The sequence below is a fragment of the Arachis ipaensis genome, chromosome B5 (genome assembly GCF_059453495.1).
Source record: "Arachis ipaensis isolate K30076 ecotype BB chromosome B5, ASM5945349v1, whole genome shotgun sequence".
In the NCBI taxonomy this organism is placed as follows: Eukaryota; Viridiplantae; Streptophyta; class Magnoliopsida; order Fabales; family Fabaceae; genus Arachis; species Arachis ipaensis.
The window spans coordinates 3,141,342-3,168,807 of NC_142440.1; the positions used below are offsets into that span (position 1 = coordinate 3,141,342).

Here is a 27,466-nt window from a genome sequence, read left to right on the forward strand (position 1 = left end):
TCAGTTCAAAATGATGTTCAATTCACTCAAACATGCATAAATATACAAGGTCAAGTAACATTACAAGGTCAAACAATATACACCCAAGGACAAGCAATATTATAATAGTTGTAACAGTTGATTATATTACATTATATCAGTTCAGAAATATACATCCAACAAATTACGCCATATATTCCCAAAAATCCGTTAGGAGAAGAACTAGATTAAGAAGAACAGTAAAACCTAGAACAACTTAGAAGAACAGTAAAAACTAGAAGAAATTAGAAGAACAGTAAAACCTATAACAAGAAGAACATTAAAAATAGTAAAATGAGAGTTAGAACAAGAAGAACAGTAAAACCTAGAAGAACGTAGAAGAACAGTAAAACATAGTTCTTCGATTTCGAAATGTGAAAAATCTACAAGATCAATAAAACAGTAACTTACCTTGAATAATATTTCTTTGTATTTTCCGGCGATTTTTAATGGAGAGTTCTATCTTTTGTTCTTGATTTGTTCTAATCTTCGCGACAAGTTCGAACGTCTCTTCAGAATTGTAATTTGTTTGGAATCTTCCTTGAAACTTGATGGTTTGCGTTTTCTTTGAGGGAGAAGAGGAAGTGTGCGCCATAATCAGCATGTTTTGGAGAGTGTAACCGTTGTGTGGGGCGTGTGGGATTGACGCTCCATTCTAAGACTTCAGTGCGCGTGGAGTGATTCTGGCTGTGCCAACTTGTAACGCTTGTAGGCCTTTTTTGCTTGTATGTGTAGTAGTCCTATTATTATTATTATTATTATTATTATTATTATTATTATTATTAAATGTTTGATAACATTGCTTGTTCAGCAGCCAGGTGCGTGGATCGTATTCCTTTTAAGCTCTAATTTATTGCTTTATATCCTCGTCGCATCATCAATCACGATCACTGAATTATGAACAATCCATTTGGAAAGGGAAAGAACATTCAAAGAGAATTGAATTTAGTTTGTTTTCCAATCAAAAGCTATAAAATAAAGAAAATATGATCTACTTAGTCTTGCAAAAATTAAAGGCCGAGCGTAAATCATCCTAATCTATATGGTTCCACGATAGCAATACCTATGAGAAATCTTTTGTTAGCAATTAGATTTGTTTGTCTTATTTAAGTTAATATATATCTTATACATATTAAAATTGAGTTTAATTTTATATATTAATAGTATAAATAATTTTCCATGATTATACAATAATTAAATTCATATATATTTAAAAACTAATTACTTTTAATGATATAATTAAATATTTGTGTAAAATCTTTTATACTATAAGTGTATGTAAATTAAACTTATTTACATATGCTCTTTTAATTTATAACTAGTATAACATAGTTTTTTTTTTATACAAAATGAAAAATCAGAAAACAAATAAGCTTAAATAAATTTTTGATCCTATAAAGAATTTATGTTTTTAGTGTTATTCTATATATATATATATATATATATATATAAACTACTAAAATTTAAAAATTATTTATTTTGATTATTTTGACTAATCTATTCTATTAAGTGATACATTGCAGGTTAATATTTACTTGACATATTTTACCACATCAATATTTAGTTATTAATTACTTTTGCATTTAATCTATCATATCATTTAAGAAATCAAATAATCAAACTAAAATAAAAAAAAAAATCATTTAGCATATCTTATCTTCTGTACTTTTAACAAAATAATTATGATTTTTTAGCAACTACTAATATTTAGTCTACTAAAATAAGAAATTTTAAAATAAAAAAGTTGATAGAGTAATGAAATGAAATATTAGTTTATGTTGAATTTATCATTTTTATCGCGTTTGAATTTTATTATCTTTTTTTAAGATGGTTAAATTCTTATTTTTATTTTATCAAATTGTTCATTGTAAAAAAAAATCAAACCAACTATTAAAATGGGTTGAAGAAACGGCTAATTTTTTTTATATTGTTTAAATATATGCGTAATACATTGTTATTGGAAGATTAGGTATTTTTTTTATATGGTGTTTTATTCAAATTGGACGGTCCGATTTGTTTGAAGAAAAAAGTAAACTACAAATCAGAGGGTCCGATTTGTTTGAAAAAAAAAAACTACAAATCGCATGGTCCATTTTGTATTTTTTATTTTTTAAAATAAAAATCGGACGGTCCGATTTTAACATTAAAATTTTTTTTATTTTCGAAATCACAAATCGGACCGTCCGATTTGTGATTGTTTGGGAAAAAAATAAAATAAATCGGAGACACCGATTTATAGCTCCCATAACAAAGTTAAACATTTCTCTTCTCACATCATTGGGAAATACACTCTTCTCTTTCTCACACGAAAAACAAAAAGTGTAAAGAAACAAACTGACTCGACTCAAGTCAACAAGCTGCCTGTCACGTGCAAATTCGAAAACAATCTCCAAGCCCATTTTTATCCACAGGAATAAGTTTTAAAGTTGTCTCTAACGTTTTAAATTTTCAATCATCCTATTTAAGTTCCTAACGTTTCAAAATTGACTCAATGTTGTCCTGCCGTTAGGGATCCGTTAACAAAATTGGCGGCGGAACAAAATTGAGACGATTTTGAAACGTTAGAGACTTAAATAAGACGAAAACGTTGGGGACAAAAACGATACATGAAAATAAATTTTAATTTTATCCTTCAATAATATCAATTTTTACTGTACATAGTATTCAATTATTTTTTAATTATATCTAAATAAATTACAGTTAATCACATTACTTTCATTCTAAATAAATTAATTTTTTTAATAATTTTATCTTAAAATAATGTAATTTTTTTATAAATAAATAAATTTTATACTTTCATTCTAAATAATATAATTTTACTTTCATTACTTAATCATATTACTTATATTTTTTTTATAATTTTATTCATTCTAATCACATTACATTATTTATTTAGAATGAAAGTGTAAAATTATAAAAAAAATAAATTTATTTAGAATGAAGGTAATGTAATTAAGTGTAATTTACTTATATGTGATTAAAAAATAATTGAATATTATGTACAGTAAAAAATTGATATTATTGAAAGATAAAATTAAAATTTATTTCTATGTATCATTTTTGTCCCCAACGTTTTCGTTCTATTTAAGTCCCTAACGTTTCAAAATCGTCTCAATTTTGTCCCGCCGTTAATTCTGTTAATGGATCCCTAACGACAGGATAACATTGAGTCAATTTTGAAACGTTAAGTACTTAAATAAGACGATTGAAATGTTATAGACAACTTTAGAACTTACTCTAAACGTTGGAGACAAAAACGATACTTTACTCAAATTTTATTTATACTAAGTGAAAGATCCATACTATTAATTATTATCAATTCAATCAATCATTAAATTCTAACATTTCTATATATATTAATTAATCTAGTAAAAATTATTAAAATTTAAAATTAATCTAATATATATATATATATATGTTATAATTTTAAAAAATATAAATAATATGACCATTAGATTACATAGATATATTATAATAATATTATGTATTGATATCCAATTTTTTAAAACTTGATAAATTTAATTATCAAGATAATATAAAATGACTCAACGATGAAATGCACCGGGTATAAAAAAATTATTCGAATCTAAGTTAATAAAATTTATATCTGCTATAATCAGATTCTTCTATTAAGCCTTTAATATAACATTCAAAAATTGAAAATATTATCCCCCAACACATGATGCTGCCTGGATTAGAAGAGGTAAATTTGTGTGGTTGATATGAAAAGATCAGAAATACTATTTTATTAATGTAATGCAAAATAAATAATCAACATAAATTATTTAATTTATTTCCTTCAAATATATATAGAACATGTATTCCAAAATATAGATTTGAATGCAATTTTTTCTAATTTATTAATTGGTCTTGAGTATTAGCAAACTACAAATCAATCACATTCGAATTACTGACAAAAAAAAAAAAAAAAAAAAAAACTAGTAAGGCTACAAATAAGTTGTAGGATTACATGCATGTATCAAAATTATTGCAAGCGATGATGACGGCGACTTGGTTGTGTCTTATAATAATAATAATAATAATAATAATAATAATAAAATATAAATAGACAATAAAAATACTAAACAATATAAATAATAGATATATTAAATATTTAATTTACTAAATATATAAATAATAATTATTTTAATATTAAAATTTAAATACATAATTTAAAGTGTAATATATTTTTATTTTATTAGATTAATTTTAAAATTTATTATTTACATCATCTGATAAAGTCCTAATAATAATATATCTATCAAATATCAATTACTGTCGTGTTTCAAAGGACTTTTGCATCCATTTAATTTGTCGTTTAGTTATCTTCTCATTCATAATCATCCAACTAGGCTTTACCTGGTCCGGTTTCTTCTCCCTCTCATCATAAATATAAAAGTTTGAATTCAAGTTTATTTATTTAATGTGATATCTATATTTGCACCATTTGCAACTTTAGTTTCTGAAATTATTAAAGGTATTCATTTAACGTAACTCTCAACACACTACAACAAACGCATCAAATAGCGGCATTTTATTTTGCCAATAGCCGCGGTTCTGAATCACTACAAAATCACATTTTATATCAAATTTAGGATGTAAGAATTAATTTTTACGGAAAATTTTAGTAATCGCTAGTATAACTGCTGTTAATTTAATATATTGTCCATATACAGGATTTATCTGTTCTTTCTAGACGAGCACAAATTGCCACAATTTGAAACAGTTAAATTAGTTTTTAAATTTTTTTGTGACAGTTTAAAATCACACAATTTTTGAGTTTATTTTTTATTTTTATAACTGTCGCTAAATCTAGTTTAAACTGCCAAAAAAATATTATGTTGTACATCCCAAATCGCCGCAAAAATATACATTTTACTTTAATAGTTAGTTTGGTTTTTGAATAATTAAATGATAGTATTTTTTTTAAGGTGATTTTCTTGACATGTCAAATAATATTGATCTACAATGATATACAATATGTTGATATGTCAGTTAACGTGACATATAAATATATTGTAATAGTAATAATTAACTAATAGTTGATCGTGTAATTTAAGAACCAAATTAATCTACGAAATTTGATTTTAAAATTAAATGGAACATTTTTGCAATCTTAAGGACCCAAATAATTAAAGAATAATGTTTAATTTGCAATTTTAGAAATCAAGATCAACCTGTACTCAAAAACATGCCTAGCCTTTTTTTCTCCTGACATGTGTGGCTCTAGATTTCCCACATTTTACTTTTTGGAGCTCATTTTTTATGGATTTATTCATTAATATTTAATGCACATATAATATATAAATAGTAAATTGATTTATATTTAATTAATTAATTTTTTTAAGTGTGTATTTCTTCTAGTCCTGTCCCGATTGAGAGGAATTTCTCAACGGCTGTCTCTTTCAATACGTATGTAATCCTTTTTGACATTACTTTATTATTATGAGATTGGATAATTAGAATAAGAGTTTTGATTTTTCTGGCAATATATATATAGCACTATAATAATCATGATAACAAATATGAAAATTCACTCATAATTAACAATAAACTTAATATAGATACACCAATAATTATTTCAAGTCATAAGAATGCATAAACCCTAAACTGTGTACTATGTGTACACTAACTAATTGGGTTTAATTGGAAGCTTAGATGAAAGAGGTGTTCAGTGTTCATATTATTTAATGTTTGACTAATTCTTAAAAGAAAAAAAATAATTAAGGTGCTAATTAAGGTTTAACCCTATTATAAAAGCCAAAATCCTCTTACTATTAAACAACTAATTAAGGTGCTAATACTATTTATTACTTTATTTTATTATATGAAACACAACTATATTTCATTTCACCATTTAAAAGATAATCTGAAACAATAAATAAATCATATTATCTGTTAGTTTTTCTCTCTTCTGAAGTTACAATAAAGTTCACCTAATAATAGCTTTATTTTCAACATACATAAATAACACATTTAGTTAAAAACGTGTTTAACGACCCAATGCAAAAAACAAACAAACAAACAAATAAATAGTCTCTAAGACTACTTTAACTAGAAAAAATATTTAAATATAATATAATTTATTATTTTGGTCAATACTGTTAATTATTAGTCTAAATTTTTTAATTTAATAATTTAACAATATAATTTTAGTTCACACTTTTAAATTTTACTGTCGTTTAAACATTTTTCGTTTAACAATAAATGAAGTGTAAATTTCAATCACAGCTTAATTTATCATTTTATCGCTGTAGATTATGACTTTATTTTTTAATAGAAAGATTATTGCTATAATGTCTAAAAGTATTTATCTAATTTAGTAAAAAAAATTAAAAACTAATATTTTATTTTAAAAATATAAAAATAAATAATTATTAAATATTCAAAATTTATCATAAATAATAAATTAAACACCAAATTATAACTACTATAAAATTTACCTAATAGAAATTTGACTGAGCAGCAATGATTGTTTCATTCACCAGTTCCTTTCTTGTTTGCCATAAACAATAATAATGGCAACAAGACACACAATGATCCTGTTCTGTCTCAATTTCTTTTTTTATTTTCTTTTTTTCCCCTTCTTTGGTAGATACAACCAAACAAAAGTGAGAATTATCAATTATGTCTTGTGTACATTAATTTCATCATGTTATGTGTGTACCACTTGGGGCCAACATCATAGTTAGCATCAACCAAAGTAAGTTGAGAATTTTAATGCTACCTAACTTTGATCTTTAAAGAGAACAACATTACTATCCCTTATTATTACCATTGCTTAATTGGAAAAAGTAACAATAAACAACTTCCTGGTCCCTTCAAATCAATCATTCACAATATTCGCATGTGCTTTACTAGTACAATTGCCACCCTACCCTCACTCAAATTATTGCCACTCCACTCCTACTATCTCGTAAAAAAGTCAATCACTAATTAGTTATCGTATATATATTTAATTATTTTAATTATTCATCTACTATAAATTTAATTATTTTAATAATTAATTTTTTAATTAAAATAGCATATATAAATATATAATAATTAATTTAATAGTTAATTTTTACTATATATATTTTTTTTCAAATTACTAAAATATATATCCATTTATAGTGATTGTATGCAAATTAATTAATAGTTAATTTAGGACTATTAAAATAGACTAAATTTCTCAGATTAGATCATTTATCAGTTTAAATAAGTAGATTTTGTCTTTTAAATTAAGTGTTAATTTGGATTGATTTTTTGAGTAAAAAAAGTACCTTTTTAAAAAAATAAAATATTTTTATTTGATTTAAAATCAATTTAGATACGTCTTTTTAAAAAATATTTTTATTAAAAAATTATTTATTTTTTTAAAAATTAATAATATCTTGCTTTAAAAAAACAGAAGCAAAAGACGTTTTAATATTTGAAAACTCTTTTTAAAAGGTTTATTCAAATGTAAAATAATTTTCGTCGATTAATTTTTTTTAAAATAAAAAAATAAATACTTTTTTTAAAAATTAATTTAAACTGATTCTAATTTTTTTTTTTTTAAATTTGAAATTAAACGGATTAGCTTTTAATTCTTTTTAAAAGAATTAGTTTTTTACTAATATTTTTTTATTTGATTAAAAAATTTGATCTATTAACTAAAAAATATTTATTTAATGTTTTTACTTAAAAATAATATTTTTATTAAAATATTTTTAAAAAATAAAATAAAATAATAAACAAGTCGACCATTTAATCTATTACTCTGACTATAAATAATCTAAACTAAAATATTATGACTCATAAATAAATAGAACTTAAATAAATTAACTCATTGAATTTATGAATTTAAGCTAGTTGAATCTAATTAGATTGGATTGATCCATTTGGCAGTGCTCAGGATTATTCATATAGCGTTTGTGCTTATCTAATACTTTCAAAGATTATGACACTTGTACAAAAAAAAAAAAAAGATTATAACACTAATAATTAATCAATAATAAAATATTCTTACAATACTTTAAACGTCAACCACATTTTCTTCTCCCTAAATTGAGCGTACATATGTATGGTATATATTTTAGGAAAGTTTTTAAATATAGGTTCTATTAGTTTTTATAGTTTTGTAAAATTTTTAATTAGGTTTCTATAAATATATATTTTTTTAATTAGATTTTTGTACCAATTTTTTTTAATTAGGTCTCTCTTAGTAGTAATTGACTTAATTATATAGGGACTCAACTAAAAAAAAATTTAATACAAGAACTCAAATAAAAAGTAAAAAAAGTGTAAAGACTCAATTAAAAAAAATTGATGCAAAAATTCAATTAAAAAAAAATGTAAAGACCCAATTAAAAAAAATTTACGAGATTATAAAGACCAACAGAATAATTAAACCTTAAATATACTAATATATCAATATTTTAATAAATTTTAATTGTTGATGTTAATTATTTATATTATATATTTTTTATAATTAAGATCAATAATTAAAAATTATTTAAACATCAGTATATTGATACATTTTTAATTTTTTTTTTTATATTTTATCAAGCGTTCATATTTAGAAAGCTATACTTGTTTTTTTGTTTTTATTTTAATTAAATTTCTAACGTCATATATAATTTTTAGTGACAAATTAGTAATTTTCTTTTTTTCTTTTTTGTTTTATCTGTTCCTTTTCCCATTTCTCTTTCACAGCATAGTATTGGATGCGGAGAAGTGTACAGTTTCAAGCTTTTATTTTTCCTCTTTTTTATTATTTATTTTTTATTTTACTTTATACCCAATAATCATTGTTCGTATAAATGTTGGTTGGTGCAGTTGCCAATTAAGCATCATCATCATCATATATGGGAAACTATTCAGTTACGTTTTTTCAAATTTTTTTTCTTTTCTTAAATTAAGCTTTGTCTATGTTCAAACGACAGAGGTAGTAATCCATATTCTATTGTTTTCTTTTTCGTCTTCTTCTTTGTTTCTTCTTCTCTTTCACGTTGTGAACGTGTTCTTTGCTGCCAAAGTTCTAGTAATAAAATGAATCACTTCATTCTATTTTTATATATATTTGTTTATTGAAGTATCGTGTTTTGTATGTAGGATTTAGTAGTGTATAGCTGAATCATCAGGATGGGGCTTCTGGATCTTTTCTATGTTGCTTCTTTGCCAGTCATCAAAGTTTTGTTAATCACTGCAGTTGGATTGTTTCTTGCTCTTGAAAATGTCAACTTGTTAGGAAAAGATGCAAGGATTCAAGTCAATCATGTAAGTCACTTAACTTGTTACATATGTGTGTGTATATATATATGTGTATGTATATGTTACTGATGAGAAGTGTGTTTATAAATTGGTAACAGCTTGTGCATTATGTGTTCAATCCTGCACTGGTTGGAGGAAATTTGGCAGATACTATAACATTTGAGAATTTTGTTACACTGTGAGTAGTAGTAGTTATGTTTATGTTGCTTGAATTTTGTTTCTTCTGATTCATGTGTTCTAACTTTGTTTCTTTTGTTAAAGGTGGTTTATGCCAGTGAACATTCTCATTACATTTATAATAGGGTCAATTTTGGGATGGATCCTAGTCAAAATCACAAGGGCTCCCAAAAACCTAGAAGGTTTGATAATTGGTGTCTGTTCTGCAGGTAGAGTAATTACTAACCCTCTAAATTCTCTTAATTTGTATACTAATAAGTATTAACACTAATGGATCTGAGAAAGCTTAAATTTTTCATTAATGTTTGAACAGGAAACTTAGGAAACTTGCCTATAATCATTATCCCAGCTATATGCAAAGATAAAGGTAGCCCTTTTGGAGATCCTGATGTCTGCTACAAATATGGGATGGCATATGCTTCACTATCTATGGCTGTATGTAGCTTCTTTATCTCTTCTTATTATGATGTTAATTTGGGGCTAATTCTTGTTTTGTTTTGTTTGTAATCTCTAGATTGGAGCAGTTTATATATGGAGTTATGTTTATAACATAATGAGGGTTTCAGCAAGTAAATTCCACAGAGAAAGTACTGCAAGCATTCATTCCATTCATTCTATCCATGCTTCAGGGGAGTTATTAGGGCCGTTCCCTGACGAATGCTCGCCAGAGTCCCCGTCCAAGTATCCGGCGAAAGAGGATGATTCATACAGCCAACTACTTTCTTCCACAGAAGCTGGAGAAAAATCTAAGGTTGTGACATAAACTTTCCCTCTTGAAAGAGACTTATTTCATAGGTTCAAAAAGAAAGATTATGATCTTAAGAAAGATTATTGGAAATGTTTCTGTATCAGCATCATATTAACTGTATACATGGACATTGGAGATTGGAAAGTGAATTCAAATCTGGACATAGATATAGGCTTTTGGAGATTTGAATGAATCTATGGTTTTCAATGAAACCTCTACAAACTGCATAACCCTTTAGTATAATACTACTAATCACTGATTACATTATCTCAAACTTTCTGCTTTGCAGAACTCATGTTTTTAAAAGTCACAGAATTTCATTATGACAAGAATTGTACTAATTCCAAACATTTTTGGGTGCTTTATTGCAGGTATCAATGACAGATAAAATAAAGCAAAAATTCAAAGCAATTTTCTTCAACTCAAATATCAAAGCCGTATTTTCGCCTGCAACTCTTGGAGCGGTATGATACAGTGTTCATCTATCATCTGAGATCAATGGTCATGTCTCTAAAATCATTTCCATAATACATGGTTGATAATAAGAAGGAAAATCCTGCCTTTTGGTGAAATGATTTTAGAGACAAAGTATGACAATTGTCAGGGTATTATGATATCGTTTGATCCATATAACTGACACTTTCAAGTTCCATAGATTGTTGGATTCATTGTTGGTGTAATTTCCCCGCTACGTAATCTCCTGATTGGAAGCAATGCTCCACTTCATGTGGTTGAAGATTCTGTTACTATGGTGGGGTATGCATCACAAACCTTCATCTTTTAAATTTTCAAGTTACTAAAAACCAAAACTGTGTAGAGGATTCTGATTCTAGCTACTTAGCTTTTCTCACTGCATGATTTTATCTAATAAGTCTGCAGTCCTTCAAAACTTCATTGCTCAAAACAAACAGAATCAAAATCATCATATATTACTCATTTGCATGGCTACAAGTACAAAAGAAACATTTTTCTTAGGAAAGTTTTTATTTGCTTATGATACCTTATTATTATATGCAGTGAAGCAGCAATTCCAACCATCACCCTTATTATGGGTGCAAACCTCCTTAAAGGTAAAACTACATTGTATCACTCTTCTTAATTTGTAATCTCTTTTTATCCGTCACTGTCACATCCTTACCAAATGTGTCAATTCAAAGATGTACTAAAACGTGACAGTAACAGATAAAAAGAAAGAACGTAAAGATGATTTTTTCTTTCGACTTTTCTCTTTGCGGATTATAAATGAATCTTTGTTTCTATTGATGATTGGCACAGGGTTGAAGGGAGCAAGAACTCCATTTTGGACAGTCATAGGAATTTTGGTAGTGAGATACATTTTGCTGCCAATTTTGGGTGTTCTTATTGTTAAATGGGCTACACAATTGGGTTTGGTGCCTGCAGATCCCTTATATCAGTTTATGCTGCTTCTTCAATATGCACTTCCACCAGCTATGGCTATAGGTATGTATAACCAATGTTCTAATCTCATACTTCAGATGTCTGTATACATATAAAATAATGTTACGTGTACATAAAAAATCAGCCATCAAATAAGCTATCCGTATAGAATACATATTGAAATATATATTAATATACAAATACATAATGATTGATTTTTCGTATAAACATAGCATTTTCCATTCATATATGATGTTGGTATCTATTTATCTGAACAATGCAAATTTACTTGAAACCACATTTTTTGTGCCAAAACTAGGAATTGTACATATAAATAATTTGACTACATATGACTTAATTTTAATTAGTTATCTTATTTTGGAATTTACTTTCATTATTTTTCAGCAACCATAGCACAGTTGTTCGGAGCTGGTGAAAGTGAATGTTCAATTATCATGTTATGGACATATATTTTGGCTTCAGTTGCAGTGACACTTTGGTCAACCTATTTCATGTGGCTTGTCGCTTAATTTTTGTGTTCATTGCTATGCCTCTTATTTAAATTTTTTACATGATTGGATTGGAGCTACTTCTATTATTATTTGTAATTTTTTAATAGCAAGGTTTCTTCAAAATGATACTATAGGTATGTTTGTAAGTGTGTTTGTAACAAACTATTATGTATCATTTCCGTTATGCACAATTATAGATTATAGATGAGCTTTAGTTTTTGTATATATTAATAAATCTTTCTTTCAATACCATCTTCTAAGCATATAGATGCGGAGCTAGACTAGTTTGAAAAGAGCAAAATTTTTTTCCATTTTATTATTAAAATTTTAGTTACACACGCAAGTCATCATAGTCATATGTTAAAAGAAAAAATATACATAAAAAATATTATAAGTTGCTAACTCAGAGACACAAATTGTTACAAAATAAAAAAATTGAAAACTTAGGTGCAGTCCGCTTTAAGTGAAGATGATAACTAAAAGCCGTTAGATAATTTGATTGATTTGACTAAATTTTCATCTAACGGCTCTCAGCTATCAACTTCACGTAAAGTCGACTGCATCTGAGTTTTTACGAATAAAAAATATCAAATATATTTATATAAAAATCTGGTTTTATTATTTAATTACAAGAGATGCTATTTAAGTATATAATAACTCATAATAAAACTATGGAGCTTGTCTGCCTGGGGTGGCTCGTGGCAGAGTTTTTAATTTTGATATTGAATTTATAGTAGTATTTTTTAATAATGTGTGAAATTTGGTATTTTTATTTGAAGTTTAACTTTTTTTTTTTAATTTTTGAAACAAAAAACCTACCCTCTATTAAGTGACACAAAATCTACCCTCTGAATTAACATAAAATTTACCCTCTAATTTATAAACTTTAATTTTTTAAAATTTTTAGAATAGAAAACCTATCATCTTATTTGTGTTTTAGTATTAAAAAAATTTTTAAATGTGCAAATCAAACTCTTCAATTTATGATTACCTCTATACTAAATTAAAACACACCACTTTTTCATAACCGAGAATAACACAACAATAATTTTCATATAAAAAAAAAAGGCCCCATAGCTTGAATATTATAATAAAAACTGCATATACTTTTATATTATTAAAAATATTAGCTTTTAAAGATAATTATATCAAATCACATGAATGGTATAATATATCCAAAAAATTATATCTTATGTTTAGAGGAAAAAATTGAAAATAAATAATTTTATTTTTCTAAAAAATATATTAGGAAATATAATTTGTTAAATTGAATTATTTGAAGGCAATTATTCTTATATTCTTCAGAAATTAGAGAAAAATTTATTTTTTATTTATTATTTAAGTCTAATTATAAACATATTTAATATGTGAAACATATCTTTTATATATTTTATTTAAATATAAAGTATTATATTTAAATTAAATTTTAGATAATTAATTTATCATATTATTTTATTCTCATTAAATTATAAAATTTGATAAATACTTATGTGATTTTAGAATATATTTAATACATATTTTAAGACTTAGTTTTATTCAAATATTAAATCGATTAAACATGTCATTATTTCATGTAATTAAAACATAGGAAACAAATTTATTGTACAATAATTTATAAAAAAATAATTTATTCTCTAAATTTTAGGAATTACAAAACAATTGTTATACGGCAAAAATTTACATACAGTTAAATGTATATAAAATTATTAATTAAAAATTATTAAATAATTTAACATATTTAACTAAATTATTATCGTCTATCGAACGACTTACCTACACATATGAGAATTTTCAGTTTGCCATATTCGAATTAGCAACAACATTATCATGAATATAAAAACCACCCATAAATATTAAAATTAAAAATTATATATATATATATATATAGCCCACCCACCTCTTAATGAGGTTTCTGCTTCCGTACGCTTCTTCCTGAGAGAAACTGCAAATTAAAAACGAAGTCGTCATCTTTTATCGAACACAGTTTTCCATTCTTCTTCTTACTCCATTCACTAATCATCCTCACTCACTCTCTGTTGGCCCCCTTTTCACCATTTTCCAACTCTTCTACTACTTCGAACCGAAAAGCTTCGTTCTACTAATTACTAATTGCTTATTGCTCTCCTACCCAAAAAGAAAAAAACCCAACTTTGCTTCCACCCATTATTAATTCCTCTCTTGGCATTCATCTTACTTCAACTACGCATCTCCTTTTTCTATTTCACAATCCGGGTTTGTTCGTTTCATCTTTTTCACCATTCAAATGTTCAATCTTCAGCATACTTCATTTGTAGCTATTCTAATAGTGTATTTTATGGTATCTTAGAGCTGAAACCGCATCATCCATGCACATGAGTTATTGTAATTATTATTATTGTAGTCTTAATGATGATGGTGACCCTGATTTAAATTGCTGAAATTTTTTTTGTTATCCGTTGCATTTGAGCATTTGAGCATTTAGGCCCTTTTGCTTTTTTCCCCTTGTACTTGGTAATATTTCAATAAAGTAGTTGTCTTTATGAGGCTTTGATGTTATTTGGGTTATTGGGGATTTCTAATGGAGTTTGAATCTCTGAGTCTGGCCAATGAGGTCATTGAATTTGATATGATTGGTTTGGGTGATGATGGTGCCATTGATATTGAACACCATGTTGAAGATGATGATGACTATATCAGTGTTGACAATGTTTTTGCTGCTACTGCCGCCACCAATATAGCTGCCACTGTTGGACCTCAAATTCCTATAGGGGACACAAATCTTGAACCTTATCAGGGTATGGAATTTGAATCAGAAGAGGCTGCTAAGGCGTTTTATAATTCCTATGCTCGCCGCATTGGATTTAGTACGAGGGTGAGCATGTCCCGTCGCTCCAGACGTGATGGTGCTATAATTCAGAGGTCTTTTGTGTGTGCCAAGGAAGGTTTCCGTATGGAGAAGGAGAAGAATTCTCTTGATGGCAGAGTCAAACGACCTCGTGCTGAAACTCGTGTTGGTTGCAAGGCCATGTTGGTTGTGAAAATTCAAGTGTCTGGCAGATGGGTTGTTTCTTCATTTGTCAAGGAGCACAACCATGAATTGGTTCCACCTGATAAGGTGCATTGCCTTCGCTCTCACCGCCATGTTTCGGGTCCAGCTAAATCATTGATTGATACCTTGCAGGGTGCTGGTATAGGGCCTAGTGGAATTATGTCTGCACTTATCAAAGAATATGGTGGAATTAGCAACATTGGGTTCACTGAGCGTGACTGTAGGAACTACATGAGGAGCAGCCGGCAAAGGACCCTTGGTGGTGACACTCAAATCCTCTTGGATTACTTGAAGAGTAAACAAGCTAAGAATCCTTTGTTTTTCTATGCCGTACAAGGTGATGAGGATCGCTACATGAGTAATATCTTCTGGGCTGATCCTAAGGCTAGGACTAACTACACTTATTTTGGTGACACTGTCACATTTGACACAACATATAGGTCAAACCGCTATAGATTGCCTTTTGCGCCTTTTACTGGAGTAAATCATCACGGACAGCCTGTATTATTTGGTTGTGCTCTCTTGATAAATGAATCCGAAGCATCGTTTGTCTGGCTCTTCAAAATGTGGCTTGAAGCGATGTCAGGGCAATCTCCAGTCTCAATCACTACTGATCATGATCGGGTGATTCGTGTAGCCATTAACCATGTCTTTCCTAATACCCGTCATCGGTTTTGCAAGTGGCACATTTTTAAAGAGTGCCAAGAGAAGTTGTCTCATGTGCTTTATGAACAAGTTAATTTTGAAGCTGACCTTCATAAATGTGTTAATCTGCCAGAGTCCATTGATGAGTTTGAGTCTTGTTGGTCCTCCCTAATAGATAGTTATAATCTCAGAGAACATGAATGGCTCCAAGCAATTTATGGTGATAGGCGGCAGTGGGTTCCCGTGTACTTGAGAGACACATTTTTTGCAGAAATGTCGATAACACAGCGAAGTGATAGCATAAACTCTTACTTTGATGGGTATATTAATGCATCAACAACACTTCAGCATTTTGTTAAGCAGTATGAGAAGGCCCTAGAAAGTCGTCTTGAGAAAGAAGTTAAAGCTGATTATGACACAATAAACACCACTCCAGTTTTGAAGACACCATCACCTATGGAGAAACAAGCAGCTGGGATTTACACAAAGAGATTGTTTATCAAATTTCAAGAAGAGTTGGTTGAGACATTAACTTATTTGGCAAACAAAGTAGGTGAAGAAGAAATAACTTGTGTGTATAGAGTAGCCAAATATGGGGATATTCATAGGGCTTACTTTGTCAGATTTAACTCTTTTAAGATGAAGGTTACTTGTAGTTGCCAGATGTTTGAGTTTTTGGGTCTGGTTTGTAGACATATACTGACTGTTTTTAGGGTGACAAATATTCTTACTTTACCTTCTCATTATATTCTAAAAAGATGGACCAGGAATGCTAAAAGTGGTGTCATCTTGGATGAACACACCCCTGATTTGCTAAATGGTGCACGAGAATCTCTAACTATACGATATAATAATCTTCGTCATGAGGCCCTTAAGTATGTTGATGACGGAATAAGGTCTCCAAGAGTTTACGATGTTGCTATGAGTGCGCTACAGGAGGCTGCAAATAAAGTGGCACGAGCGACTAAGAATGATGGAAGACTGGTCGTTTCAAATGGAACTTATAAAGAAGATTTACAGTGGAACAATGAAGCTACTACAAGTTACAGGGATCCTGAAACCAGTTTGCAACAATCTTCATCCAAGGTCTGTTGTTGACGGTATTAGCAGTTTATTCCCTTGCAACAATTCTGCTATTCATACTTTAGTATTCATAAAGATTGTAGATATTTCTCTATGATAAAATATCTCAACAACTAGCAAATGTAGCCTAAAGAAATTGCTTTAATACATGCAGTCACAATGAAATATTTGATTCAGCTTTTTGGTGTCCTATATATTCCAGTGACTCTTGTTCAAACCTATCATCGATTCTCGTTAACGTCCGCTGTTACTAATGATGCATGCAATTTGGTTGTAGGATGACCACGACAGAACAATTGAGAAATTGACAAGACAACTTGACCGAGCTCAAAGGAAGTGTGAAGTTTATAGGTCAAACTTGCTGTCAATTCTAAAAGACATGGAAGAGCAGAAGCTAGAATTATCAGTAAAAGTCCAAAATATCAAGTTAGGGATGAAAGATTGATATCTGATTGCCATTGATGGAGTTGATGCTCTTGTTACTTTCCCTTGTGTAAGTAAACCCTCTCCCGAATCATTATTGTCAAGTGTCTCTGTGATGGAGTTGGGGACTCAGAAGCTACCAAGAAAGAATGTCTAACCAGTTTTTGACAAGTGATTAATCTAGTTGATAGTGTTACCATCTACTCAACTAGTTGCTTTAAGAATCATACTACTTCTGGCATAAGAATAACCAGGTCTAGAAAAATAATATTGACAACTTTGGTGAAAGATTTTGAATTGTATAGTATGCAGACCGAACATGCAATGTAGCGCAATTTGGTGGATGATTTAAGTACAAAATATGTATAGATAGGAGGACAAACAACTATCTTAGATGTTGGCATTAGGTTGAAATATTGGAGCAGGGCTTGAACAGACTACAGAAAAAGGTTCTGAGATAAGATAATTAGATAAATAAGTTCACTTCACAATTCGGATCTCTTTCAGAAAGAATCATGTAATTAATGTCCAGAAGTAAATGATTTACTGTTTCATGTCTATTTTTCAATTGAAAAGTATCAAATCATAATTTGAATTGTATTTCGTATTTTAACATATAGTTTGTATTAATAGCTGTTTTGGTGGTTAATTTTTTATATACACGTCGCATTGTTAAATATACAAATATATAGACTATTTTAAGTGGGAAAATGATAATTAATGACAATATCCATATCTTTTAGTGTTCATAAAAGTATTTTTAAAATAAAAACCTAACAATAAAGAAAATTTACCATGTCATCTCTTCTCATTCTTATTCTTTCTCTTTCCCAGGTGGGATTGATAAAATACAGCATTTGTCACGGCTACATTGAAAATTTCAAATTATTTGGTTTCTCAATAAATTTTTTCTATGTTACACCTCTTAACAAGTATCCTCAACACAATTACTAAAAAAATTTTCCTACCAAAAACAATAAAAAGATAGAAAATAAATAAATAAACCAATGAATCGTGAGAAGATATTACGGCCTTATCATAGGATTCTTAACTCAAGCTTTGGATATCCAGCCCGAGCTTTGTGTCGTTCGAATAGATCTTGTAGTGCATCCACAAACTGAATAAGCACTTTGTCAACCTATAAAAAGGTTCGAATATTTAAACCGCTCAGAAACTTCATAATCCATTACACAGTAAAAGAATTTCCATCTAAAAACGATTTTGCGATCAGTCAAAGTATGCTAATCTTGGTCATCAAGTTACTAGATCCTTGGAATCATATGCAGCATAAAGCATCTAACTAAATCACATACCTCCTCCTGGGTTGGTTCTGGATTTTTGGGAGGCTCAATTGGTCTGCCCACTGCTACATACATTGGACGTCTGAACGGTATCGGTGTTCTGAAAAGGAGTGGCTTTCAAATATCAGTTTCCGAAATTGCTCCATACAAGTATACAACAGCATCTTACATGCTTAACTATACTAGTGCAGTAGCTATTCGACTCAAATCAATTATTCAAGGCTTTTATAAGTATTTTCAATACATATATGGAGTTGCCTATGTGAATCAGGCAATGCGATGCTATTTCATTAAAAGAATCATCAATGTTGATAGAAAAAAATGTTTGTTAACGCAGGCTATTCTTAACCATAAATAGTATTCAGCTTCAGCTGTTGTTGAATTACCCTTGGCAACTTGGCCAGTGAAAACAGTTCACATATATGCATAAAAGAAACACACACCCGAAAATCCCCCAGTAAAATATTGGGGCGAACTTTATAGCTCTTGAAAGTTTCATAACCAACGTCCCACTTGGTTTCCACCACTTGTAGACATCTGACTATGACAAAGTTACACCAAAAGGGGGTTAACTTGATTGCATGAGCAAAGAAAATTGAGTGAAATTAACAGATAAGGAAACTATACACAAATAAATTTTGGAGTAATATATAGTTTTATAAAGCCAAAAGTACCTGACCAAAGCAAAAAGTTGGAACTAAGGGATGACCACGCTCCATTGCTATACGAACAAATCCTCTTCTTCTTTTAAGGAAAGCAATCTACAACATAAAAAATCCATTCTTAGATTATTAATCTTTATAAAAATAAATATATAAAAGTGAGTTTCAGCTTGGAAGAACCGTTTTACAGAGGGTCTGTTCTTTGTGCCTATTTAAACAGTCTAAGAAGATTTTCCAACTCTTAAACAACAATTCTCCAACAGTAACAGTTTAATACAAAAAAGTACAATTCAAGGAGTGCCATCAAAAAATTTTTAGTTTACTTTGTGTATTGATACTTATTGTGCATCAATCACAATTTTCGCTCCTCTCCTGCTCTACAAGAATTTAGAATTTACATGAACCCAAAACACAAAACTTAGCAGTGATTGGTTCTTCAGCATACAGGAAATACAATATAGAAAGTAGTCTGAAAATTTGTTCTGGTTATTGATCCCTCAGACAATACAAATGGAGTACACAAATAGTTTCTCTCTTTACTCACTCTAAATCTGAAGAGAGGTTATGGATTATAATAGGGTACAAAAACTAGTAGACTGTTGAAATTTGAAACAAGAAGTTCCTAGGTTAATTGACCATATGTGCTGGCATAGCTATGGAATTTGCCTACGTATATGCATTATTAAACTTGTCATCAGTCACAACTCAAAATCTTATAGTTTATATACCCAGTCTAGGTGAAAATGTATATTTCCTTTGATTATTCAAAGGATAAAAATATGATAAACTACTGAGTCAGGAAAGAGAGACAATAAACGTACCTCGGAGCCATGCTTCATAAAAAATGTTTCTTGCACTCCACCAGGTATTAAAACGCAAGAGTATCCAGCTGATAACTGGGAGATAAAATTTTTCTTTGCTGCGCGTGTGACGCCAAACCATGTCCATAAGTGTCTCAACACCGGTATGTAAAAAATCTGTTCATTATTAAGTGCCAAGTGAAAAGCTTGGAGTGGAATCTTAACATCATTAATCATGAGTTCATTACAGAGTCTCATGTAAAAGAGCCTTACTGCACTGCTAGCAAGAACTCTCAATTTTGGAAGTGGCATCCAACCAATGCTTTCAGACAGTGCAATGACACCAATTGGTAAAACTGAGTGCGGTTCATAACCAAAAACTGCATTTTGTGCATACTCTTGTCACTACTAACAAACAGAAAGGGCCAAGTAACTTGGCAAACTGAAGTTAAACCATTTTGACTTTCTAAGCGAGCAATTTAGAGAAAAACTGAACTTTAATTGACAAGAGAATAATTCAAACTCTCAAATTAATTGATACAAACCATAAGCGCGATTAGGATCAAATGCATTCATATCCTCTACATGAAGCGTGACCGGGAAGTAACTACAAGCATACTTACTTAGGGACCTAGAAATGAATAATGATACGTCAATCAAAATGTATAGATTTTTTAATACAGAGGAAAAGGTTTCAATCACAAATTTCGAAAACAGTAAGAACATTAAATAATAATAATATCATTAAATAAATAAGGAAGCGAAAGCGACGAACGAAACGCGCTACCTTGCCAACCTTCTTCCCAATCTGCTCTTATCGTCCACCGGAATCACCACCAACACAACCAGCAAACCAAAAAGCCTGAAACACGGAAAAGAAAAGGTTACTTAAAAAAAAATACAAATCGAAGTGCATGCAGAAGAAAATGGAAGAGAAGAAGGAACTAACAAGAGTGATTTGGAGAGAGGAAGGAATATCAACAAGAGAGTAAAGAGGAAATTGAGGTGAATAGCTCCGAGCCAAATCAACAATGCCAGAATCATTATGAAGATGTTGGACGAATCGGCGGCGAAGATCTCTTTCGCGCTGAATACTTTCTCCGCCATGCTGCGACGTACCGAGAGTGTGGTCGAACGGCGTCGTTTTGGGAACAACTGGGATAGAACGCAGAATGACGCTAAAGTGATAGAGAGGTTGTTAGAGTGTTAACTGTAAGTTTGTTATGGTCATGGAAACAGGGACGAGGACTCGTTGTGTAAATTGGGGATCCAGCGAGGGTAAAAGCGTCACTTAGAGCCTTAAAGGTGGGCCTGGTCACGTGTTCCAAAAAGGCATAAATGGAAGCGGACTGAAAGTTCACTTCGTCTTGTTGAGTTTTATTTCGTAAGACAAGCATGATGACCATCGGTACTGCGGTACATGCGGTAGAGATCTTATTTGTATGGCAGGATTGCATCGAACCGAACCAGTAGATTCGACCCAACAGAACCGGAACGATTGGTTCAAGGTTCAACTAATTTGGATCGATCAAACTAGTGAATATGACTGAATTGAATCGGGTGATATGATTAGACCGGCAGATTCGACGGGACCGGGGAATATCACCAAAAGATATGAGATTGAAATTTGAAAATGATAGAAGTAGGGCTGAATCTAACCTGTAACTTTTTTTTTTTATATATAAAATTTAGGGAGATTCGGATCCGCGAATTCTTAAGTGAGTATAGAGAGACTATGTCATTTGAACTATAACTCATTAGTCTAACGAGTAATTTGTTATAAGCTTATTTTTTAGCATTAAAATCTTGTCTATTATTGAGTCTAGTCTAACTTAAAATTTGTTAAAAGATTTTTTTTTTACAAAAATAAAAATTTAAAAAAATATTTTTTAATACTTATATGTAATATATTAAATTTAATATTTACAAAAACATATAAGCATTTAAAATATTTAGAATATGTAAAAGTTTTTATAATAAAATATAATAAATTAAAAATATCTAATAAGCTTTTAATTATAAAAAATTATTTATGTTTTAACATATTCAAACAGACCTAATAAGTTTATAAGACATTAAGACTAACTTGTAAGCTTAGATCTTACCTATTAACAAATTTAGGTTCTTAAAATAATTTGTCTTAATTAATTTTATAACATGTCAGAATAGGTTAATTACAGGCAGGCCCAGTTATAATGTTTGGGCAGTGGCGAAACTTTTTTTTAGATTGTTCCTGTTAATTAACTCGATCCTAAAGCTAAAGAAATAACCAAGTCCAAAAAAAAAAAAAAGCTAAAGAAATAACAAAAGACTCAAAATTAATAAAAGTCACATGAATTTATAAGTCACAATAATTACAACTCAAAAATACACCAAACATAACACATCAAAATAACCCACACTTATCATGCATACAACACATCAAAGAACAACTCATAAAAAGGCATTGTAAACTACTATAAAAGAAAACTAAAGAAAATATGGATCATTGCCACCATAATTATATCACATCTAGCGTCACTCTCTAGTGTACAAAATCAAGTTTACATAGTTCTCAAACAATTTGAACTAAAAATATAGCCTCTTAATTCAAACCCAATGAAATGAAACTGAATTAGTATCTAAAATATACATATTAAAAGAGAGAGGAAGGGGTTGGGCAGGTGTGCAACCAAAGTGGAGTCATCAGTTTCAGACTTTCAGGAGTAGTGGTCGAAATGATAATATTTACCTTTTTTTTCTATATCTTAATTTAAAAAAAAAAGTTCAAATGGGAGGTAAAGATATCAAATTGCACCTCTCTAAACTGGCTTATGAATAGTTGTACCTACTCTATATGAATGTGAATGAGAGGTTTGTTAAAACATAAATTGAATTTGTATTTAAATACATAAATTACAAGGAGAGAGGGAAGGGGTTGGACAATCATGCCTCCTATAAGGAAGATGGTAGGATGAAGTTTACAGGGAGAGTGGAAGGACTAGCAGCATGATATTGGTGATGATCCATTTCCAGAACAGATTTTAGACGAATTTTGAGATAAAATTGAGATAAATTTCGAATAATTTAGAGACAAAATTTTTGTTTCGAACAAAATTGAAACGAATTTTTTTTGTCCTAAAGATCTTTGTTGTTAATTTACATTTTGTCTATAATTTCGGCTGAAATTTTGTCAACCGATTCTGTGATGGTGGATTTCAAATAGATATATCTGCTAGATTTTTAACTATTATGATGTATTTTAGATGAATTTTAGATCGATTAGCTAACATAAAGACAATGTATTTCAGACAAATTTTAAACGTAAAAAAATATTTTATTTTAGACAAATTTCAAATAAAAAATATACTTCATTTCAGACAAATTTTTAACAAATTTAGTCAAATATAACAGATTTTTTTAAACAAATTTTAGACAAATCAAATATTTTTTTTAATTAAATTTCAAACAAATTTAATTTAATATAATTTACGTATTTAAAACAAATCTCATACAAAATAAAAAATTATTTTTACACAAATTTTTTACAAATTTAATATAATATTTCAAATAATTTTCATACAAAATAATGTACTATTTAATATATAAATATTTTAGAAAATAAATTGTATACGATCTGCTTTTTATATTAAGACTATTATAATAAACAATTTTTTTATATTATATAGTTAAAATTATAAACACATAATAAAATCATAAAAAATTTAAGGAAAAGTCTAGGAGGCCATCAACTTTTTCATATTCTGGCCAGCATGTAACCAGCAAAAAAAAAGTAAGTCATGGGATGAAATCTCATACCATTAAAATTATTATTGATGGCTATTTGATTGCTACAAATCACAAAAGTTGCTACCCTTAGCACTCCTCAAAATTGAATTATAATAAAAAAAATTTTAAAAAATATTTATTATTAAAATAATTTTATCTATAAATATAATTAAACTAAAATAAAAAAAATAATTAAACTAAAACAAAAAAATAAAAACAATCACAAATCATGAATAAATTAAAGAGTGGCCTCTCGGCTAATTTTTTAACATATGATGCAGCGTTTGGTGTAACACCCGGTTATGAACATGGGAGGTGTTTAACAGAGTTATGACGGCGGTTAGCTGAGGGACTGAAATCGGACGGTCCGATTTCGATCAGGGGTCAGGGGGCACAAATCGGACCGTCCGATTTGTGCGTGGTGGTTTCGCGTGAATGGTAATCGGACCGTGCGATTTCATGCGTCGGGAGATTTTATTTTTTTGGCCTAAGGAAATCGTACCCACCGATTTGAGGCCTCATTCAAAAAGAGCAAAAAATCGGACCCAGCGATTTGTGGGTTTAAAAATTTTTGGGCGGGCTTCTTAGTAATCGGACTGTCCGATTTTCTTGAGCAAAAAATTTCGAAAGAGAATGCAAGCGGTCGGATGGTCCGATTTGAATGTGATATATATATATATATATATGTTCTTCTCAGGCTGAGCAACTCATTTCATTTTCTTCTTCTCCGGTCTTACAAGCATCTAAACTTCTTATCTCCGGATCTCTTCTTTTAGTTTGTATATCTGCTCTTCTCTATTATCATGGATGATAGAGTAAGATTAAAAGTGTATTATCATGGGAAAATTTTATTACAAACATCAGAAGGAGTAAAGTTTGTGTGTGAAAATCCGTTGGATATTATTATTCCGTTCACACTTTCATTTGAAGAATTAAAAGGTGTAATTTCTGAGAAGATAGATTCTCAAGTATCTAGCAGAGTGTCGTGTGTTCTGTACAGATATCCTGTACCTGTCTTTGGTGGGTTCGTGCAATTTCAAACGAAATACGTGACCGACGAAGCGAGCATGCAAGAAATGTTTTCAGTGTATTTTGAAAGTCGGTCGCGAATATCGTTAATAGAACTGTATGTCGAGTTCGAGCAATCTGCAGTGGACCGAGACATTGAGTTGGAAGATTACAACAGTGATAGTGAAGAAGAATTCGAAAGTAACTACGAGGTTGTTGATCCGAGTGTAGACGAAGATCAAGCTGACGAGGCTATGGTGGCAAATGTGGCGGATGTGGCAAATGCACTAGCAAACCAGCAGCCTTTTGTAGAGCCGAGTTTCATGCGGTCGTTGGATTTGGAGGCTATGCATGAGCCGGAGTTTCCTCAATATGTAAATGCAGGTGAGCCATCAATTTAAATTAAGATTTGTTATAGTATGATTTGAGTATGAGCTTTCAGTTTATGAGAAACAGTAGAGACAACGGTTCAGCCGGGCCGACCGGTTCAGCCGGGCCAACCGGTTCAGCCAGACCGACCGATTCAGCTGTACCGACTGGTTCAGCCAGACCGACTTGTTAAACCGAACCGACTGGTTCAGCCAGACCGACCAGTTCAGCCGGACCGACCGGTTCAACCGGACCGATCGGTTCAGCCAGACCGACTTGTTAAACCGAACCGACCGGTTCAGCCGGACCAATGACATCGTTCTGTGATTATTAGTTTATTAGATTATTACTTCTGACAACTCTAAAATTTGTGATGTGATTGCAGTAGAGCTTCCCCTTATGCCAGATGGCGAATTTACTGTGGGAATGGAGTTCAGTTCTAGGGAGGCAGTAATTAAGGCAATGAAAGATTATACAATCCGCAGAGGTGTAGATTATCGGGTGTATGAGTCAGAACCGACGACATTCTATGCTAAATGCACCCAGTATGGTGCAGGATGTGATTGGCTGATCAGGGTGACCAAAATGTCCAGAAAGTTCTGCTGGGAGATAAGGAGGTACAATGGAAGTCACACCTGTACTAGGGCCACCATTTCTCAAGATCATTCGAAGCTGGATTCCAACACAGTTGCAGAAGCAATAAAGCCATTGGTAGAAGTTGACACGTCTATAAGGGTGAAATCAGTGATTGCGGAAGTACAGGCAAAGTTTAACTACACCATAAGTTATCGCAAAGCATGGTTGGCAAAACAAAAGGCAGTGGAGTCAATTTTCGGTGGGTGGGAAGCTTCATACGAAGCCTTGCCGATATGGTTTGAGGCTATGTGTCACAAGGAGCCATCCGCAGTCGTTCATTTTGAAACGATGCCTGCGTATCAGGGAGATGACTTGGTTCCTAATATTCGTGTACTACACCGAGTCTTCTGGAGTTATTACCCTTGTATTAGAGCATTCAGACATTGCAAGCCAATAGTGCAGGTAGACGAAACTCATCTGTATGGAAAGTACAAGGGTTGTTTGTTGGTTGCAGTCTCACAGGATGGCAACAACAACATCGTGCCGATTGCATTTGCGATAGTTGAGGGAGAGACATCTGAGGCTTGGCACTTTTTTCTGAGTAACCTGAGACAGCATGTCGTGACACGTGATAGTGTCGGCCTTATCTCCGATCGGCACGATTCCATTAGAGCTGCTATTGCTCGTAGTAATGGAGCTTGGTCTCCTCCAAGAGCATTCCACATGTTCTGTATCAGACACATAGAGTCCAACTTTCTCAGGAAATTCAAGGCTCCGTATCTGCAGAAATTAATCGTCAACATCGGTATGATAGTTATGATTACATTTACTCCTGAACTTAGTTATTATGATGAGCCTTTTTTAAATGTGGGTTTTTTTTATTTGACAGGATACTCGCGAACAGTTCGCGAGTACGAGACACGTTATCAGCGTTTACGCGAGCGGGGTGAGGCTTATACCAACTGGTTGGATCGGATTCCGCGTGAGCAGTATGCATTAGCGTTTGATGGGGGATATCGATGGGGTCACATGACAACCAATCTAGTGGAATGCATCAACTCGGTTCTGAAAGGGGCTCGCAATCTTCCAGTCACGGCACTTGTTAAGGCAACGTTTTACAGGCTTAATGAGTTGTTCACCCGGAAAAGAGCCGAGGCCGAGGCTCGAATTAACGCAGGACATGTGTTCTCTGAGCTTGTAACCTCCAAACTGCATGCGAATCAGCGGGCAGCGGGTAACATCCAAGTTAGTTGCTTTGACCGACAGAATGAGGTATTCGAAGTGCGTGAGTGTCCCAGTGGTGTGGAGTATGCAGTGGACCTCCGTCGTCAACGGTGTGACTGTGGTGAATTTCAAGTGGACCGGGTTCCGTGTTGACATGTGTTTGCTTGTTGTGCAAACCAACGGCTGGATTGGCAACTGTATGTGCATGATGTCTACAAGATGGACCAGGTTCGACGAGTGTATAGGGCTAGGTTTAGGCCCCTCGGGAATCCCACAACATGGCCTGTTTATCATGGACCTCGATTCGTAGGTAATCCATTCCTTAGACGGGTGTCTAAAGGTCGGCCAAGGATGACCCGTTTCCTGAATGAGATGGACACTCGGATGTTGCGTGCTCCTAGGCGATGTAAGCAGTGCGGGGCCGAGGGCCACAGTCGTAGTAGATGCCGTCAACGTGGTGGGGCAGGTAATCCGGATGCGACAATCCAATAG

At 31.0% G+C, this 27,466-nt stretch overlaps 4 protein-coding genes across 5 annotated transcripts; 3 read left to right on the forward strand and 1 right to left on the reverse strand.

The window, feature by feature from the left end:
* The first annotated feature begins 8,688 nt into the window (after window positions 1–8,688).
* LOC107642483 (protein PIN-LIKES 3) lies at window positions 8,689–12,312 on the forward strand. Of its 2 annotated transcripts, none has more exons than XM_016345859.3 (11): window positions 8,689–8,861; window positions 9,094–9,258; window positions 9,351–9,430; window positions 9,514–9,638; window positions 9,743–9,864; window positions 9,944–10,180; window positions 10,549–10,641; window positions 10,833–10,933; window positions 11,195–11,247; window positions 11,453–11,638; window positions 11,981–12,312. In XM_016345859.3, exons 2-11 carry the CDS (start codon window positions 9,124–9,126, stop codon window positions 12,103–12,105), a joined length of 1,257 nt encoding a protein of 418 aa, XP_016201345.1. In that variant the 5' UTR covers window positions 8,689–8,861; window positions 9,094–9,123; the 3' UTR covers window positions 12,106–12,312. The 2 variants fall into 2 exon arrangements, with proteins under 2 accessions (XP_016201345.1, XP_016201343.1); XM_016345857.3 differs by having other exon boundaries at window positions 8,713–8,926.
* Window positions 12,313–13,992: 1,680 nt separating this feature from the next.
* Window positions 13,993–17,922, forward strand: LOC107642484 (protein FAR1-RELATED SEQUENCE 5-like). The gene is made up of 2 exons (XM_016345860.3): window positions 13,993–16,846; window positions 17,121–17,922. Exons 1-2 carry the CDS (start codon window positions 14,645–14,647, stop codon window positions 17,286–17,288), a joined length of 2,370 nt encoding a protein of 789 aa, XP_016201346.1. The 5' UTR covers window positions 13,993–14,644; the 3' UTR covers window positions 17,289–17,922.
* Window positions 17,923–18,055: 133 nt separating this feature from the next.
* On the reverse strand, window positions 18,056–21,439 carry LOC107641624 (diacylglycerol O-acyltransferase 2D). Its single transcript, XM_016345107.3, has 9 exons — window positions 20,979–21,439; window positions 20,817–20,891; window positions 20,575–20,660; window positions 20,303–20,409; window positions 20,051–20,206; window positions 19,242–19,328; window positions 19,011–19,108; window positions 18,580–18,667; window positions 18,056–18,404 (listed from the first exon to the last, which is right to left on the reverse strand). The coding sequence occupies exons 1-9, from the start codon at window positions 21,134–21,136 to the stop codon at window positions 18,303–18,305; spliced, it is 957 nt and encodes a 318-aa protein (XP_016200593.1). The 5' UTR covers window positions 21,137–21,439; the 3' UTR covers window positions 18,056–18,302.
* Window positions 21,440–25,059: 3,620 nt separating this feature from the next.
* LOC107639954 (uncharacterized) lies at window positions 25,060–27,466 on the forward strand. Its single transcript, XM_088486185.1, has 4 exons — window positions 25,060–25,189; window positions 25,560–26,555; window positions 26,640–27,115; window positions 27,203–27,466. Exons 1-4 carry the CDS (start codon window positions 25,060–25,062, stop codon window positions 27,464–27,466), a joined length of 1,866 nt encoding a protein of 621 aa, XP_088342311.1.

Excerpts from the sequence above, each read along its gene's own strand:
- LOC107639954 (XM_088486185.1), top strand. The coding sequence starts at position 25,060 with ATGGTGGCAAATGTGGCGGATGTGGCAAATGCACTAGCAAACCAGCAG. Across the intron at positions 25,190-25,559 it reads TCCTCAATATGTAAATGCAG|TAGAGCTTCCCCTTATGCCA; the intron begins GTGAGCCATCAA and ends ATGTGATTGCAG. Across the intron at positions 27,116-27,202 it reads GTGAATTTCAAGTGGACCGG|GTTCGACGAGTGTATAGGGC; the intron begins GTTCCGTGTTGA and ends AAGATGGACCAG.
- LOC107642484 (XM_016345860.3), top strand. The coding sequence starts at position 14,645 with ATGGAGTTTGAATCTCTGAGTCTGGCCAATGAGGTCATTGAATTTGAT. Across the intron at positions 16,847-17,120 it reads TGCAACAATCTTCATCCAAG|GATGACCACGACAGAACAAT; the intron begins GTCTGTTGTTGA and ends ATTTGGTTGTAG.
- LOC107642483 (XM_016345859.3), top strand. The coding sequence starts at position 9,124 with ATGGGGCTTCTGGATCTTTTCTATGTTGCTTCTTTGCCAGTCATCAAA. Across the intron at positions 9,431-9,513 it reads TTTGAGAATTTTGTTACACT|GTGGTTTATGCCAGTGAACA; the intron begins GTGAGTAGTAGT and ends CTTTTGTTAAAG. Across the intron at positions 9,865-9,943 it reads ATGCTTCACTATCTATGGCT|ATTGGAGCAGTTTATATATG; the intron begins GTATGTAGCTTC and ends TGTAATCTCTAG.
- LOC107641624 (XM_016345107.3), bottom strand. The coding sequence starts at position 21,136 with ATGGCGGAGAAAGTATTCAGCGCGAAAGAGATCTTCGCCGCCGATTCG. Across the intron at positions 20,410-20,574 it reads TGATCCTAATCGCGCTTATG|TTTTTGGTTATGAACCGCAC; the intron begins GTTTGTATCAAT and ends CACAAAATGCAG. Across the intron at positions 19,329-20,050 it reads TTATGAAGCATGGCTCCGAG|ATTGCTTTCCTTAAAAGAAG; the intron begins GTACGTTTATTG and ends TTTATGTTGTAG.